This window comes from Oryx dammah, unplaced genomic scaffold (genome assembly GCF_014754425.2).
Source record: "Oryx dammah isolate SB20612 unplaced genomic scaffold, SCBI_Odam_1.1 HiC_scaffold_5, whole genome shotgun sequence".
NCBI classification, from domain to species: Eukaryota; Metazoa; Chordata; class Mammalia; order Artiodactyla; family Bovidae; genus Oryx; species Oryx dammah.
The window spans coordinates 60,523,101-60,542,092 of NW_024070189.1; the positions used below are offsets into that span (position 1 = coordinate 60,523,101).

The 18,992-nt window shown below is 35.5% G+C and overlaps 1 protein-coding gene across 7 annotated transcripts in view; it reads left to right on the forward strand.

Annotated features, from left to right (window-relative positions):
- The window catches only part of FAM13B (family with sequence similarity 13 member B), a 100,698-nt gene that overhangs the window by 27,438 nt on the left and 54,268 nt on the right, over nt 1-18,992 (forward strand). For 5 of the 7 annotated variants that reach the window (XM_040240021.1, XM_040240020.1, XM_040240024.1 and 2 more), the window contains exons 2-7: nt 3,913-4,079; nt 5,761-5,952; nt 6,373-6,585; nt 12,467-12,644; nt 12,944-13,085; nt 17,604-17,699. In XM_040240021.1, the coding sequence (XP_040095955.1) occupies nt 5,796-5,952; nt 6,373-6,585; nt 12,467-12,644; nt 12,944-13,085; nt 17,604-17,699 (786 nt within the window). In that variant the 5' untranslated portion in view covers nt 3,913-4,079; nt 5,761-5,795. The remainder of the gene's footprint in view (nt 1-3,912; nt 4,080-5,760; nt 5,953-6,372; nt 6,586-12,466; nt 12,645-12,943; nt 13,086-17,603; nt 17,700-18,992) is intronic. The other 2 variants (XM_040240023.1, XM_040240025.1) reach the window with 1 other exon arrangement.

Consider the following 18,992-nt stretch of genomic DNA (forward strand, 5'->3'; position numbering starts at 1 on the left):
GGTACTTAGAAGAACTAATTTAACATTTACTCACTTTGACTTAGTAGAAAATCATGCTAAAGTAGTAACCGGTGACCTTGGAGTGCACGTAAAGGAATTTTTTGGGAGCCAGCTTGCTCTAGCACACAACAATTAAACCCTTTCATGAGGAGACATCATTTAAAGTGTCACATTTTCTCATACTTTAGGATTAAACATCACTCCAGCACTCTAACTTGTTTTTCATGCACTGTTATGTGAACTTTATAAAACTCAAGATCTGACTACTGATAAATATCTTAAAAGGTCATCCTTTGAGGAAGTTTCATCTATCTTGGAGACTAACTTCAGTTACCTTATGGTTTCCCTGGCTTTTGAATCAGATTTGTGGCTTATTTCCAAGTAGATGTGAGAGTATATCTTTTTGCCTGTATAATACTGCTCATTTTAGTGTTCTAGTTTCTTAAGACTGAAATTACTTCTATTAGATTTGGAGTTAGATCCAGCAGCATATTCTAGCATCATTTACAAATTTTGAAGTTTAGCTCAGTGCCTTGAGGCTCAATACCTGTAAAAGGGGAATAGTGCCTTTTATATTAAAAAAATAGCATTTTTTAGGTATGAGAAGTAACTTATGAAGTGCTTATAGATATAAATCAGTTTCTTTTCATTTTTTTAAAAAATTATAACTGATTTACAGTATTACTAGTTTCAGATATACAACATAGTGATTGTTGTATTTTTATATATTATACTCTATGTTATTATAAAGTGGTTTTCTTTCTTGCTTTGATTATCTTTGATTATTTCTGGAAGGAGATATGGCAGCCACTTTTGATGTTTTGTTTAGTTTTTAATCACTTACGATGTTCACTTCTTATTTATCTTCTTAACCTTGAATAGCCAGTGTTGTTATTATTTATGCTTCTTATTTATGTCTTTATTCAAGATATATTTTAAACTTTATATTATGTGTTAGGGATTGTATGAGGCTATACAAAGATGAAATGACAGGGTTGCTACCTATAAGGTCCTCTCTTGAAAAAAAGAGACAGACATATTTTTAGATTCTGTGGGATCATTGCTAAAAAGGTAAGAAACATAATAGGAGTAAAAGAGAAGGAGAACTGTCTGCCTCAGGAAGTCACGGAGGGTTTGACAGAGGAAGTAAAGTTGAGACTTGATGGTGAATTGGAAGTTTGATGTACAAGATGGAATTTGTCATGGTGTTGAGTTAGGACTCCAAGACAGAAAACAGAATGCACGCACAGTTTGGGAGGTGTGGGTTGTGAGTTTCAGGTATTTAAATATTGTTGGAGAGTAGAGTGAGGTGGAGGAATGTCAGGAAAGGAGGTTTTAGGTGAAGTACTTGTAGGCCATGCAGTAGAGTTTGCAGTCTGCGGTGTATGTCAGAGGTTCATAAAACGTTGTATGTATTACAGTCACTTGAAGAGCTGATTAAACATACAGAGGCCCTGGCCAGGTTCTCATGGATGCTAGATTGGGGTTGTGGCTGTATACTGAATATCTGTATGTTGAACAAACCCTTCCCCATCCCCAGATGAAGTTAGGAAACCAGTGCTGTAGGTCGCTGGTCTCAAAAGTGAGGTGCTGGCACTTTGAATGGGCAGTAAAGTGAAGTCGCTCAGTTGTGTCCAACTCTCTGTGACCCCATGGACTGTAGCCTACCAGGCTCCTCTGTCCATGGGATTTTCCAGGCAATAATACTGGAGTGGATTGCCACTTCCTTCCCCAGGGGATCTTCCCGACCCAGGGATCGAACCCTGGTCTCCCACGTTGTAGACAGATGCTTTACCGTCTGAGCCACCATGTGTGTGGAGGTGGAGGAATACAATTTACATTTCTGTTTATTTTTAATGTTAATTTTTTTTTTCTTTTGCTGAGTCGTGCTGCAAGTAGAATTTTAGTTCCCTGATCAGGAATTAAGCTAGTGCCTCTTGGGTGGAAGTGCAGAGCCCTGACTACTAAACTGCCAGAGAATTACCTTTAAAAATGTTATTAGAGTGTATGATTATTATGTTCATAATATCTTAGGGTATTCAATATTTTACCTTAGATATACACATGTTTGAGAGGTATGGTCGTAATCTTTTTCCTGATTGAAAAATTTGGAGCCCAGGGCTCTAGGCATTGGAAAACAATTGAGGAATTTTGTGCAGGGAATTCAGGTTAGATTTGAGTATTGAGGATATCAGTAAGGAGAATAGGTGAGGGGACTTAGTCACAGGGGATTTTGTCTCCCTTTGTCTTTATTACTTTTCTTCTGATTTAAAAGTTTGAAATCATGTAGGTTATAAAATAGTTGACTGTGGCCATGAAACCTTTTTGAGAGTTACTCAGAATTAATCAGGCTATTTACTAATAGGTTTTCTATAGGGGCAACCAGTTTTTACGTGAATATTTTGAATAAAAGAGGGGTAAATGAGCTGTCTTAAGGTGAAATGTTTTGTTTAGTGGTTGCATTTAGTAAAATACGTGTTGCATCTAGCACCATGATTTAGCGAGTGTGGTTATACAAAATATATTCGATTTCATTGCTCACTGTAGTTTTATGAAATCACAGAGGAGGGTTGGTTGGTTATTAGACGTCTTGTCCCAGAAGTTAATCTCTCTAAAAGATCTTATAGAACTTTGAAGTTGTTTTTCATGTAAGAGACTGCATGTTTTAGCAGGCATTTCAGGATGTTTTGGAAGTAATCATCTACTAAACATTTGTTGTGGGAATGTGGTTTTCCTTCCCTTCCGTTTTTAATGTTCCTCCTGGAGGTATATGTTATTGTTAACACATATTTGAAAACCACACTATATGATAATACTCTTCTGCTTACCTGAACCCCTCTTGAGCAGGGACCTGCAGTGTACTGAGCTTATTAGAAGATTTTACATAGATTATTAGAAGTTACAGAAGATGATGAGACCAAATATTAAACACGTTGCCAACAGGTTTTCCCTGTCCTTCTGTCTCTCCACAGCCTCTTTTGCTGGCCTTTTAACAGTATGTAAAGAAGAGAAAGAAATTGATTTTCTTTCTAAGGCATGCATGGATTTTCTCAGTAAAATGTAACATGTAGGTATTTTTTTATATAAGGAAACCTAGGTTTAGCAACATGGAAGCTGTTCAGGATCACATTTACAGAGCTAATACTTGAATGTGCACCTTTCTGGTGCTGTGTGTACACGTTGCATATGCACTTTCTAGTTCTAGTTGGAAAACTCTTCTTTTCCAGCATGCACTATTGCCTCTTCAAATTAGAAGGTGCGTACTACTGTATTCTGGATAACAGAATGTTTCTTGTATACAAAGTAAAGTATGTAAGTGTGGTACCCAGCATAAACTCATGTCTTTCACTCTGATCTAAAAGTGCTTCCATGTTTAGTTCTGAGTATATGAGTAAGGATGGAATAGGACTGGGTGGGATGGGGTGTGTGTGTGGGTGTGTGCACAAATGAAGGGTCCATTGAGGAAAAATGTATTATGAGAATGGTGTAATCCCTGAAGATGTGTGCTGTCAAAGATTATCCTGTGCAATGCGTTTGTTTATCTTTAGCAGAAAGATTCATACCCAGGTTAGCCTTCATAGTTTGAAACCTTGTGTAAGATTTTGCCTCTTGTTCTCAGACAGATTAAAAAAAAAATTATCTATGTGGCTGCATCAGGTCTTAGTTGTGGCATGTGGAATCTAATTCCCTGACCAGGGACTGTATCCAGGCCCCCTGCATTGGGAGCTTGCAGTCTTAGCCACTGGACTACCAGGGAAATCCCTCTCAGACAGATTTTTTTTAAGGCAGAAGAATGCCTTTTTTTTAGTCTCCTTCCTGAATAGATTCACTGCTTATTCTAGTCTCTTCTCACAGGTAAAGATGTTATAGGAAATTAAAAGAACTGTTTTTTTTTTTTGTTTTCTCTTCTAGATTAACTGCTGAAGTACTGATCGAGTTCTGTGTTTCTTCAATGAGGAACTATAGGCTGATCTTCTGCCATAATCTCAAACAGCCATAAATGACAAAAGAATGCTTGCTCAGTGAGGGTAGCTGGTGCAGAAACCATTTTTTAAACTTAGGTGTTTAAGTACTCAAAGGTAAGTTTTCACAATGGTAATTATCCCATGCTTATATATCCATAGAGATTTTAGAATTAATTTCCTATTGCTGCTATTGAATTGTTAACTTCAGGTTTTGTAGTTATTAGCTGACATCAGATGTGTTAAAGAATGGATTTTGCTTGTCTGAAACTGTTTACATTTATGGCATTTTGCTGTCCCTAAGTTAATTTTTACTATTTATATAAGTTTCATTTGTTCTCTAGTGGGTTTACCTTTTATACGTATGGACATAAACACTTATTTGTGTAGACTTTTAGAATATTGAGCTTTTTTTTGTTTTGCTCTTATCTTTCTCTTGTAGTGTGAAAGGCATTGTGTCTCTGGGGTGATGAAAAAAGCTCAGTTGATGTCTTTTTGTTCATTATCAACTTTTGAAAAAAGTTTTTCTTTCCTTTATCCATATAAAGTGATAAATTTTTATTTCGTTTTTACATTTTATTCCTTTGGCCATGCTACATGGGTTGTGGGATCTTAGTTTCTGGACCAAGGATTGAGACCACGCCCTCAGCAATGAAAGCACAGAGTCGTAACCACTGGACCACCAGGGAATTCCCATGAATGATTATTTTAGAAAATGAATACTTATTGAGATTATTTGTTCTTTGATGATTTAGAAATTGGAAACATTGTTTTTGCCTGCTGATTCTTTATTGATCACAAGTCCTACAGAGTTAAGATGAATAATTTATTTCTTCTGAACTAGACAGACTGTGGAAGTTTTTCTTTTGAACAACTATGAAGCAGCAGGATTGATAAAAGAACATTCTCATTAAAGGTAGATTCCTAGAGCTGAAGGATTTCCTTTGTTTATAAAGGAAATGTTTATGGCTGCTCTGCCATGTAGAAATAAGAACTAGTTAATCTTGTTCTTATTAGCTTATCATTTTAAAAAAAAGATTGTCTCCTGTTAGGTTGCTTCTTAATTGAGTGGTTAGATGAGCTTCATATACCAGAGTCCAGAAATGATTAGGTTTGACCTTTTACTTGTGTCATTATTAAGCTTGGTCTGTAAGGTCTTATTGGTGCAAAATTTGCCCCTTAATTTGTCTTTGAGACATTAATATCCATTGCGAAGTTCAGTGATCAGTTTTGCCATTGTTTGATAAATAGGCAGTCATGGCATGGCATTAGTATTGGCTTCCCTGGTGGCTCAGCTGGTAAAGAATCCACCTGCAGTGCATGAGATCCCAGTTTGATTCCTAGGTTGGGAAGATCTGCTGGAGAAGAGGTAGGGTACCCACGCCAGTATTCTTGGGCTACCCTGGTGACTCAGCTGGTAAAGAATCTGCCTGCAATGTGAGAGACCTGGATTCTATCCCTAGGTTGGGAGGATCCCCTGGAGAAGGGAAAGGCTACCCACTCCAGTATTCTGGCCTGGAGAATTCCATGGACTGTGTAGTCCATGGAATCGCAGAGTCGGACACCACTGAGCAACATTCACTAAAGGGAACATTCAGGACTGACTTCACATAGTAGAGAAAACGTTTAGGTGATTGTATTGAGCTTTAATTGTAGAACACACTATGGGCCTGGTAACTGGAAGATATTTAATAGATAAGAACACATTCAGGTGTAAAGCCTTCTTCTTTAATGTATTTAGTCATATTGCCACCAGTTAATCATTATAGTCTTTTTTTTTTTTCCTTTCATTTGGCAGAAAAGACAGCTTTGATTTCTGGCTGCAAAAAAGATATGAGGAAGAGCTCCTCCCCTTCCTTGAGTAACTGCAACTCCGTTCTTGCTAACAAAATATTTGGAATTCCACTTGATGAGCTGCAGCAGGGAGGACATCCAGACAATGAGGTTCCGTTCATAGTCCGCCATGTAGTGGACTATATTGAGGAACATGGTATATATTTCCTTACTTTGAGGGCTAGCCTTTGTTTTAATAGACACAACTTGTCCCATTTTGACCTTGGATTATTTTTTTCCTCAGTACTCAATGTCTAAAATATTGTGGGGAAAACTGATGGAAATTCTTTTTTTTTAGTGTGTCTTTCACTTAAAGTCATATATTCAGATATGCCTGATTTAGAGCGTATTTTAGTGGGAGGGATGATAAGAATATTTTTTAACGAATATAAGAGGGTGGGATAAAGTACAGTATCCTTCAAGACAGAGACAGTGTGTGTTTTTAGATGTGTGATTTGAAGCTGTTCAGCCCTATCAGGGGATACAAGAATGGCTTTCTGAAATATTTTAAGTTCATTGGAGAATGAATATATATGGTAGTTGAAACTTACTTAATTTTTGCCTTGAACTAATGCAGGAGGTCTGGAGCAACAAGGACTTTTTCAAGTCAATGGAAATGCTGAGACAGTGGAGTGGCTTCGGCAGAGATACGACAGTGGAGAAGAGGTGGATTTGGTTAAGGAAGCAGATGTTCCCTCAGCTATTAGTCTTCTTAGGTTTTTCCTTCAAGAACTTCCTGAACCTGTTATCCCTGGCAGTTTGCATATTCACTTGATGCAACTTTCTCAAGGTAACATAATCTGAATCTTACCAATCAATCGCGTAACATTTAATTTCGAAATCTTTATCTTTTAGAAATCTTGACATGTAAGCAGTAATTATAGTAATTCTGAGAATAATTTCTTAAGTTCCTGTTTGAATACATATGCTCTTTAGGGCTGTATTGTGTAGTTAAAGGAATGGCAACCTCTTAGATTCCTGTGGTGCTATTAACTTTTTATGATGGGTTTTAGTGAGCCTAAGATATAAGATGAGGAGGAAAAGCAGGAGGCAAGAACAAAGAGAGAGAAAAGAAGGAACAACAACAAAAACAGATGTGTGGCACAATGCCCCATAATAGCCAGTGATGTTGGTTAGTGGTGATGTTACTACGTTTATCCTTGGTTTGATTGAATATTCTAGCAAACACAAGAAGACAGCTTTGATTCTAAGTTTGGACTAGACCTAAAACTTGTTCTTGGACGCCTGAAGGAAAGTGAAAGTCTCTCAGTTGTGTCCAGTTCTTTGCTACCCCATGATAAACTATCAAATTGGACATCAGATTGCAAACCAAATAAAGAAATTCATTTGTCTCTGTTGGGTTAGTTTTTTGGTGGTGACTAAAAATAGGGCTTATCTGGGATGGACAAGAAAAAGAAACCTAGAGGTATGCAGAAAGGTAAAAGAACCAAGAAGCGATGAGATGCTTCTGTTTCTTGAGCCAAATGGTGTTCATGTGTATATAATAGTGTGACATGTTTCATTACATAGGAAAATTTATGAAGTTGACATGTAATACAGTTGACTCTTGAACAACATGGGTTTGAACTTACGTATTTTTTCAATAAATTTGTACTGCGGTACTACATGATCTACAGTTGGTTAAATTGACACATGCAGAACCATGGACTTGGTGGACCTGCTGTAACATTATACACGACTTTTCAATGATGTGGAGGGTTGGCACCCTAGGGATCAACTGTATTATCCATTTCTTTGTATTTTCTTAATGTATTTATTAATTTTAGTTGGAGGCTAATTACTTTACAATATTGTAGTGGTTTTTGCCATACATCGATATGAACCAACCATGGGTATACATGTGTTCCCCATCCTGAACCCCCCTCCCACCTCCCTCCCCATCCCATCCCTCTGGGTCATCCCAGTGCATCAGCCCTGAGTACCCTGTCTCATGCATCGAACCTGGACCGGCGATCTGTTTCACATATGATAATATACATGTTTCAGTGCTGTTCTCTCAAATCATCCCACCCTCACCTTCTCCCAAAGAATCCAAAAGACTGTTCTATACATCTGTGTCTCTTTTGCTGTCTTGCATATAGGGTTATTGTTACCATCTTTCTAAATTCCATATATATGTGATAGTATACTGTATTGGTGTTTTTCTTTCTGACTTCACTCTGTATATTTTTTCTGGCTTTTCTTTGTATTGTGGAATCTCTTTAATTTTTTGAAATGGAACTTCTAGAGAAATTCAGTGATAGTAAGAAATTATAACTGCTTCCTTAATCCCTACTCGCTGTGAGAGCTGGATATTTTGTTTGTATATATCCTTAAGTTGTGTATGGTTAGAAGAGGAGGATTTCCTTTTGAGAGTATTTTTCCGTTTTATTTTTTCTTAAATTTATTATTGTTTTTTAAATTTAAAAGCAAGCCTAAGTTAATAGATGCCTCTTATATATGTGTTAAAAGTCAATACAAAGATAATTTATGATCCTCTTATGTATGTTTTTCTCTATACAGCTAGATGATAGAGCTCATTTTATACTTGATTTATTCAGGAATGGTTAGCCTGATTCACTTTTGTTTCTTTATTGTGCCACCTGGATCAAAGAATAGGTTTCAGAATAAAGTATCAATATCGTCACCTTTTTTCAAAGTGTAATTTTCTTTTTTTGTCCCAAGAAATATTATTTTTGTTTTGAATTTCTGAATCTATTTCAAATTTCTTTTCTTGGAATAGGTATTTTTTCAAATGTTTATATTGAGTCACCTAATAAGCATTTTTGCACCCATTAAATATATATAATGAAACTGATGTGTTAGAGTTTTTTGAGCTCTTTTTATGTTTTAGAGACATTCATTTTGTTTTTATAATGATAGGATTCCATTTTCCCTGTGTTATAGAATTGTAGACAGGTCTTTTAAAGTTCTAAGGATCTGATAATCTTTCAGTTTTGACTGAAAGTTTATAAATGAATAAGTGGAATAAGATTAAGTGATAATAAAGTTACTGCCTCTCGTTGATGCTACCAGTCAGAAGCTGTTCTGTCAGTGAGATTGTCATTTTCACTCGTACATTTACTCGTTTAAAAGTATGACAGTATCATGTACTGTGTTACTTATGGAGTTACAGGATATATCTTACTAATTATTCTATGTCACTATTCACTTGTGAAGGAACTTAAGACGTGCAGAAATGCTTTTGGCCTGTTTTCAGAAAACCACCATTCTCCTCTGTTGCCCGTGTACATAGCCATTAGCACATACCCATACACACACACACGCATGCACACACACATGCACACACACCCATATAAGACACCCATTTGTTTAATAGCTATGCAGATGGATGTGGCGGTACTTGAGGTGATGCTTGTATTTCTGTTGTAATCTATTCGTTCATCCTTTAATCATTCATTTGGGAAGTTGTCTGGGTCTCTGGACAAAATTCTCTCCATTTATCATAGGTAACTCTTACGTTAATATTTTAATTGATGTTCACAAATAGATGAAATTAGTGCTTTTAAGGTCACGGAGGGAGCATTTTTCCAGTTGCATTTGAGTTACTGGTTTTTTTTTCCTAAAGAGTGGTTTTCATTTTCTGTGGCAGCAGGACATTGCAAAGTGATGTGTTGTGGTGTGGTGTGGTGTGATGTGGTTTGATCTTTAATTTAGACCAGTATTTCACAACCTTGGTACTCTTGATACTTTGGGCTAGGTTATTCTTTAGTATAGGGGCTATCCTTGAATTTTAAGATATTCAGTAGAATCCCTGGACTCTGTCTACTAGATCCACTGGTACCTCTTTCCCCCAGGTTATGACAGTCATTCCATTCATTGTCAATATTATCAACCATTGGTTTAGCTCATGATAGTTTGTCCAGTTGTTCATACATCATATTTTGGTAGAAAACACAATTCACAGTTCTGTGAATTTGTTTTTACATTAAAAAAAAAAACCTGTTAACAGTGCTTAAAAGATTTCCTAGTGATTTGTACATATATTTTTCCTGGTTATGATTTAACTAGGTAGTAGGCTTAAAATGGCAACCCAGTCCGGTACTCTTGCCTGGAAAATCCCATGGATGGAGGAGCCTGGTAGGCTGCAGTCCATGGGGTCGCTAACAGTCGGACACGACTTCACTTTCACTTTTCACTTTCATGCTTTTGAGAAGGAAATGGTAACCCACTCCAGTGTTCTTGCCTGGAGTATCCCAGGCACCGGGAGCCTGGTGGGCTGCCGTCTATGGGGTCGCACAGAGTCAGACACGACTGAAGCAACTTAGCAGCAGCAGCAGCAGGCTTAAAAGGAAGAAAAAGTTAAAGCAGATATGTTTTTAATATACACACACACACACATGCTGCCCTGCCATATTTGAAGACTTTAGAAGCAACCTGGTAGATGTAAATATTTTTGAGTACTTTTTTGAATACTGGAAATGTTCACTAATAAAAGTAAAGCAGCATTTTAAACAGTATTTCAGGCAAAACCAGTGTAGCCCAAATCTTACGACCCCATCAAGTCAAATGTTTTAGTAGTGCAACATCTTGTTTCAGTTATTGTGTATTTATTCAGCTTCTTCAACTAATTTTTATTGAACCCCCTACTGTGTGCCAGGCACTGTTTTAGATTCTGGGAATGCAGAAGTGAACAAAACTGTCTTCATAGAGCTAAAATTCTGAAGGGGCATAAGGAGAGTTAAATGATAAATACAAGAGTATGTTACATAGCTAAAGAGAATGTTATGTAGAATTTGTCAGTGTTGATGTAGTCATTGTATTAATAATATTAATTGATGAATATATTTTTGAGTTGATACACATGGTTTTTCTTAAATAATCCTTTTCTGCTACATTTAGGTTGTTAAAAATTTCGATGGCCCAGATGGTAAAGAATCTGCCTTCAGTGTGGGAGATGTGGGTTTGATTCCTGGGTCAGGAAGATCCCTTGGAGAAGGGAATGGCTGCCCACTGCAGTATTCTTGCCTGGAGAATTCCATGGACAGAGGAGCTTGGCAGGCTGCAGTCCATGGGGTCTCAAAGAGTTAGATGCAACTGAGTGACTAACAGACTAACACTTTCACACTTTCATAGTCACAGATATTCAAAAAAACATTCATTCAGGAACTGTTGCAACCAATTATAAAGACAGAGTACCTGGGCAGTTGATAATATTATGAAATGTAGAAGAATTGTTACTGGTTGCATTTTAAATTTTAAGTAAAACTCATATGACCATAGCTGTTTCTGTTAACTTCTTAGTGTTGTGTTATTTTGTAGAGATGACCAATATCATGATCATAACCTTTTACCAATAATTTTTTCCCCCAATAATTATTTTTAAATTAATTTTAAGGAACTCAAGAAAAATATAGAATGAAAGATAATTGGCTTAATTTTCCCTATTAGAGCAATTAATTACTTCATTTTGAGGTACTTCTGAGAAATTACTTCTCCTCCTTGGGACCCTCACCAGTCAGTGGGTTGATACAGATCTAATTGCTGTTAATGAAAACTCATTGACCTAAACACAGGACCTGTCTTCTGGTAGTTGAAAATTCACTTGGTAAACCGAGAAGAAGAATTTGGGTTTTTTTTTTGGCTGCATTATGCAGCTTGTAGGATCTTAGTTCCCTGACCAGAGATCAAACCCCTTGCATTGGAAGCCTAGAGTCTTAACTGTTATGCCCAGAGTCCGAGTCCCCAAAACTGAGAGAATAAAGACGTCCACAGCAATGCAAAAGCATAAAGGGGTTTATTACAAGCTCGAGCCAGGGCCTAGGTTTCATCCAGCACAGTGGAATCTGACAAAGGCCCTGAGCTCTGAATCACATATACTTTTATACAGACGGTTCTTTGTTTCTGTAACAGCATAGCTGATTGGTTAAACCATACGCGCGCGCGGGACTTTTAAACCTCGCATCCCTATCTGGATTGGCTCGGGTCTGGTGCAGGCGGGGGCTATGGGGATTTTTCTGATTGGTTGAGCTACACTGCCTGCGGGAGTTCCCAGAGCCTCAGCTTTTCTCGGGCCTAGCCTCCCCCTGAGTGTCTGTCCTGGCTTCCTTTTGGTCCTAACATTAACCACTGGATTGCCAGGGAAGTCCTGGAATGCATCCTAATTTATTGATGGTTCTGTTGATATTGTTGAATTTAATTGTCCTTTTCAGAATGTATTTAATTGTCCTTTGCAGAATGTTAAAAGAAGAAAGTCTGTTTTTTACTCTGTTTCTTCCTTGTTTTTTCTTTCATTCTGATACTGTTAGCTGGTTAAATTGCTTCTCATTTTTGCTTACTAGTGGTTGGTGTTGACTGGTATTGATGAGTACATTTTGACTTCTTAGAGTTGGCACTAATTTGGAAACACATGTACAGTCATGCAAAAGACAGTATGTTGAAAATTAAAATAAGCTCTAGGATTGGAGCCAGTGAATAATAGATGAAGAAAACATCCTCCAACAGTTGAGGGGTTGCATTCCTTCTCCACTTCTTCCACTTAATAAGTGAAATGCAAAGCCCTAAGGCATTTGGCCTCTAGTAGAGGAAGTGAAGAGGTTTTGAATTGTTATAGTAAACTGGTGATGTAGGTGGAGTAATGTGAATCTGGCAAAATATCTGAGCTTTGCTTTTACTTCATTAAGAAAAAACCCTGTCATTATGTTTTATAGATTATAATAATGAAGATGAATTTGGAAGAAAGTTGAAGTTCCTCTTGCAACAGCTTCCACCTGTTAATTACAGTTTGTTAAAGTTCCTGTGTAGATTTTTAGCCAATGTAGCGTCACATCATGAAGAAATTTGGTCAGCAAACTCTTTGGCTGCTGTCTTTGGTCCAGATGTCTTCCAGTAAGTTTTTCACAAATTTTTGTTTGATTAAAAAACATTATATTTGTGAAGTAGAATCATTATACTGTCTCCCAAGGGTCATAGGTTGCTTGATGAACCATTACTTTTTATAGTAGATCTGATTAATTCTCCCAGCATTTCTGTGAACAAGGTACAAATTAGGTTGGCTTTACAGATGGGAAAACCGAGGCACAGAATGGTGGCAAAAATCACTCAGGTCTATAAAGTGACTCAGTTTCTTCAGACTTTATCTGTGATGGATTTAAAGACTCTCAATTCAGTTTGGACTTTTCATTTAGTATTTACACAGATGTGGAAGATCTGAAAGAACAAGAAATAGTAAGCAGGATAATGGCTGGACTTCTGGAAAATTACTATGAATTTTTTGAGAATGAAGAGGAAGATTTTTCATCTAATGATTTGAGTTCAATTACTGAACAGGTGAGAATATTTTAAATATTCTACTTGGAGGGAGGTTTTCTTCATTTGCTAAAGAATATGCTCTTAAAGGCTTGGCCCAAACTTATGTGGAATTTTTAAGTACTAAACTGGACGTATTTTTCCTGGTTATTATACATTATCATAGGTGATATTTCCATGTAGTATCTGAATGTGATTTTTTTTCTGAACAACTTCTTGTCAATTTGGGATATGGAAAAGGAATTGAAACCAGAGATATGCTAGAGCTTTTGTGGATTTTCTTGTGTTTTTCTTTTGTTAAATTAAGCATTGTTTATTTTGTAAGAGTAGTGTGTTTTTGTTTTTGCAAAGAAATTGCTAGCATAGAGGAATGTAGGCAAAGGTTGAGAATTAGAAGGTAGAGGGAAAGGTGGTATATAAAGTTGACACAAACTTTTAAAAATGTTTATTTGATTGAAGTAGCAAGTCATTGCAGCAATGTAACCATTATCATATTAATTCCCAATAGGGAAGCATCAGGAGAGTAATAGTTTAGGTTGCAGATGTTTTAAATTTTGTGGCTCTTGAATATTAAAACCCATTTCTCAACAGTATATTTTGTTGTTAGCGTTATGCCTTAATGGTTCATTTTTTCTTTATGAAGTGAGAATATTGATTCTGAGTAATTGTTATTGACTGTAAAGCACATTAATCCAGACTTCTCAGGTTTAGAATTCATGCTTTAGGTTTGTCTGGAGTTCATTCTTCTGTACTTAAGTGAAATGATTTGTCAAGCAAACTTTTATATTAAAACCTATAATGTTATTTATATTTTGAGTGTGGGGAAGGGCTGCTGCCTTTTTAAAAATAACTAATAATTCACCTGGTTAAAAATAAATAAGGTAAAATATATAGTAAAATGTCGTACTTTTACCTGTGCCCATCCTCTCCCTCTCATTGGTTTTTTAATGTGTTTTTCCAGAATTTCTTTATGCAAATGTAAGTAAATATTCCTTCTTAGTATTTTTAATATTTTTAATTTAATATTTTATTTTTTATGGAAAGGAGCATACTTTACATACTATTCTACACGTTGTTCTTTTTTAATCATTTGACAATGTATCTTGGAGATCTTTTATTGGAATGTAAAGAACATAGTCTTTTTTTTAAATATCTGTGTAAGTTCTCTATTGTATGAATGTAGCATATAATTTATCTGATTCATAGTATCTGTATCCACTTGAAATGGTGATAGCACATCCTGGTTTTCTCAGAGGCATTGTAGTTTATATTTGCTTTCTAATGTAATTTTTAGAAAGAAATAAAAAATTATAATAAAAGAATATAATAAAATGATAAATTATTGTTATTTTAGTACCTTCCCTTTTCACTTTCAAATGTATCCAAGTTTAGATGACAAATTATATAGTTATGCTGTTTATTGATGGACAGTGGATTACGTCCCTTCATTTGTTCTTAAACTATAAAGCAGCATCTCTTGAATGTTTATCATACAGATTTTCATTCATTCTTATAGGTGTTGACTTTGATTATGTGAGTTAGGAGTTTTATATCCTAGGTAGCCCAGCTTTTATTTAAAAGGGTTTCTATACTGTTGTGAACTTTTATAGATAAGTCTTTTTAATAATTGTGAATTATACTTTCCTTAGGTTTGTGTTAGTTTTGGATGTACAATATAGTGATTCAGTTATACATATTACACATTCAGTTATGTAGCTATCCTTTTTCAGGTTCTTTTCTCTTATAAATCATTACGAAGTATTGAGTATAGTTTCCTGTGCTATATAGTAGTGGTACACAATTATCCCAAACTCCTAAAGTATCTGCCCCACCACCACCTTTGGAAGTTTGTTTTCTATGTCTGTGGATCTATTTTATAAATATCTATTTTTTTTAAGATTCCACATATAAGCGATATCACATGATATTTGTCTTTCTCTTTCTGGCTTGCTTCACTTAGTATGATAATCTTTAAGTCCATCCATATTACTGCAGATGGTATTATTTCATTCTTTTTTATGGCTGAGTAATATTCCATTCTGTGTGTGTATGTATCAGTCACGTGTGTATATATGTATCAATCACATCTTCTTTATCCATTCATCTGTCAGTGAACTTTAGATTGCTTCCATATTTTGGCTGTTGTAAATAGTGCTGCTGGGAATACTGGGGTGCGTGTATTTTTTCAAATTAGAGTTTTTGTCTTTTTCAGATTCATGCCCAAGAGTGGGACTGCTGGATCACATGCGACTCTATTGTTAGTTTTGTAAGGAACCTCCATACTGTTTTCCATAGTAGCTGCCCCAATTTACATTCCCACCAAGAGTGTAGGAGGGTTGCTTTTTCTCCACACCCTCTCCAGCATTTATTTTTTGTAGACTTTTCGATGCTGACCATTCTGACTGGAGTGAGATTAATACCTCGTTGTGGTTTTGATTTGCATTTCTCTAATAATTAGTGATTTTGAACAGTTTTTCATGTGCCTTTTGGCCATCACATGTCCTCTCTGGAGAGATGTGGGTTTAGATCTTCTGCCCATTTTTTTTTTTTTAATTGTACTGTGTGAGCTGTTTGTATATTTTGGAAATTAATCCCTTGTGAGTTGCATTGGTTGTAAGTATTTTTTCCCCCCATTCTGTAGGTTGTCTTTTTGTTTTGTTTATGGTAAGTTTAATTAAGTCTCATTTATTTTTGTTTTTACTCTCAGAAATGAAGCCAAAAAGATATTGTTACAATATGTGTCAGAGAGTGTTCTGCCTATGCTTTCCTCTAAGAGTTTTATAGTATCCAGTCTTATATTTAGGTCTTTAATCCATTTTGAGTTTATTTTTGTGTGTGGTGTTAGAGAATGTTCTAATTTCATTCTTTTACATGTAGCTGTCTGATTTTCTCAATACCACTTATTGGAGAATTTGCCTTTTCTCCATTGTTTAGTCTTGTCTTCTTTGTCATTGATTAGTTAGCTGTAGGTCGGTTCCTTAAATTTTTAATATTTTCTTCATGTAACTATTTTTACCATTGTCTGACTTTCCTTCCCTCTTTTTCTTCTTCCTTCCTTTCCTTTCTTCCTTTCCTCTCTCTTTTCCAGTATCAGAAACTGTTAAGAAAACAGTAAAATATGTCAAATTATAATTTACCATGTATAAACTGAGGATGAATACTTATGTATACACACACATATATATGTATATATGTTATATATGTATTTGTGAGATAAGTCAGTAGAATTTGTAGCCTGAAACAGTGCTCCATGGCATATATTTTTGAAGGTTTCCAACTATACAGTATGTGACTTAGGAAACTTGATTAAAATAAAGAACTAACACAGCTGTTCAAAATTATTTTTGCTGAAAAGAAAATGACAAGAAGAGGACGAATGAATATATGTGCCTTAAATGTTTAATGCTTTTTGATATCCATATGAACTCATCTTTGGGGGATTCTGTGTGCCACCTTTCTTTTCATTTTAGTTCAGCAGTTAATTTTTTAAAATAAAGTGAAACAATATACAAACATTTATGTTAACTCATTTTCTGCTTTTCTGAGATGATTTGATTTATAAGAAACTGATGATGCCAATTTGATTTAAAGTGTATATCTTGACTCTTCTAAAGTCTGCAGGGTATATCTTGATTGTGTTTTACATTGTGGTATAATTCTCTGATATTTCTATTATCCTGCAGCTTTCTTACATAAACTGAATATATTCATAGCTCACATATATTGCATTTATATTTCTGTATTTTTTTAAGCACTGTAAAAGCTGACTCAAAATATATTGTGCTTTATGTTAAATAGTTGTGGTCAGTTAACACCTGGAAATAATGTTGAATTCTGCACATTTGACTGTGAATAGAAAAGAGGATATTAGCATATTGAACAGAATATCTCAATAAACAGGGTAGCGTCGTGAGGCCTGAGAGACAGCAAGGTATATCACTTATCTTGGCTCATGTTGCTAATCACCAGAATCCATTATCTTGTCTATTTTTCTTACAGTTTGAATTATAACTGGATTTCAATAGTACAGATTTCTGAAATTTCTTTTTTAAGGTAGATTTCATATCTTTCATATTTGACTTGTGAAGCTGAATTGATCAGATCTGAGTGGAAGTAAAATCTCCTCAAACTCAGCACTGTTTGGTTGCATTTTAAAGTTGTTTTAACTTAAATGCTGCTAATTTGTTATCCACATACATAAAGAGGTGGGCAGACCTGGCCTGTCCTGGCGGTGCATTGATTTTTCCCCTGATTTTGATATTTGAGGAAAGCAAAGCTTATTTAGCACTCTCTACTTTTACAGTTTCATCCCATTAATGCAAGTATTTGGCCATTAGGTCTTTTTCAAGGTAGTAGATTTTTTTTTTTTTAATAGTACGAGAGGTCTTATCTGATTGGAGATGTTGAATAGGGAGTGTTTGAGTAATGACCCAGAGTCAGAGAACAGATTCTGTGTATGGGATCCTTAAATGATTGCAAATCCAGTAGAGTGGTTTGAAGATGTAGGTGATAATTATGTTTCTTTATACGTTTGAGAAGGCAGGTAGCAGCGTTCTCCACAAGCTGGAGTCTGGAGAGCAGGCATTTCACGAGGTCCTAGAGAAGGGAATTACAGCAGTCAAAGAAGGAAGAGATGTAAGTATGGCTGAGGGTTTTCCATAAGTGAAGTTGAGTCAGGTGCCTATATAGGGTAGGTTCAGAATAATTTATGAACAGAATAGAGTATTGATAAGCAGAAGGTCAAGTTGATAAGAAGAGGATCAAGAAGAACTTTTGAAGCTAAGTTATGGGGTGATGGAGCATTTTAATCTAATTTTTACTCTTACCCAAACCAATTTAATGAATTTTTACTGCAAGAAATTACACTAGAAGGCCTGGGGTGAGGGGTGGGGGAATGAGAAGAAAAACCCATAGGCAATAGATTGTGTTCGTGTCCTGTCTTAGTTGATGGTTACTGGTGAAAATATTAGGAAATATCTATTAATTTACATAAAGCTTATTGAATCAAATATGTATTTATTATAATTCAGTGTAAAGTTTTAATGGAAAGAGCTATTGACTGTAGACAAACTGATTCTAAAATCGGTGATGTAACATTAAAATTGCAGTACTTCTGAACCAAAAGTGTGTGTACTGAATAGTTACCTATCCTCAGTTTAAATAGTCACCTTACTTTTTTTTTTTTTTGTGGTCTTCTACTCTTGTACTCAAACCTAAGAACAGTATTTTCTTGCCAGTTTTTTTTTTCTTCCCTGGATTATCAAGTAGATATTAATTAAATACATTCTTGATTTTAAGTAATTTATTAAATACATGGATAAAGAAAGAGAGTTACTTTCCATTTCATCCAGTTTAAAAACTGACCTGTCATTTGAAATTTTCACCTTTCTGTATAAATCTAACTTCTCAGTTAACCATTTCTGTGTGTGTGTTAGTTGCTCAGTCGTGTCCGACTCTTTGCGACCCCCATGGACTGTAGCCCACCAGGCTCCTTTGTCCAAGGGATTCTCCAGGCAAGAATACCATGCCCTTCTCTAATAACCATTTAGGCCAATGATTTTCAGTACTTGTTGATTAGGAGTTGGTAGAGTATCAAAGTATAATTACTTTCTGAATTAAGCTTTCGTTTCTGAGAGTCTTGTAGCAATTGTTGTATTTGCCTGTCAGGAAAAACACCAGTATTACATGTAGCAGTAAATTTATTCTAGGTATTGTCAGCCCATTTGGCTAGAGTGGACAGAACTATTTATGTTTACTGTTTAACGTTTTTAATGACTAGTATTAATTTATAGAAAATGGTATGACTTTATGGCTAGTTTCTTCTGTGGGATAGCTTAATAAATGTTTTTCATTTGAAAATATTTTGTTGGTTTTCCTTTTCAGATATTTGTGTTTTTAATTAGAATGATTATTTACTTATGTAGCCAA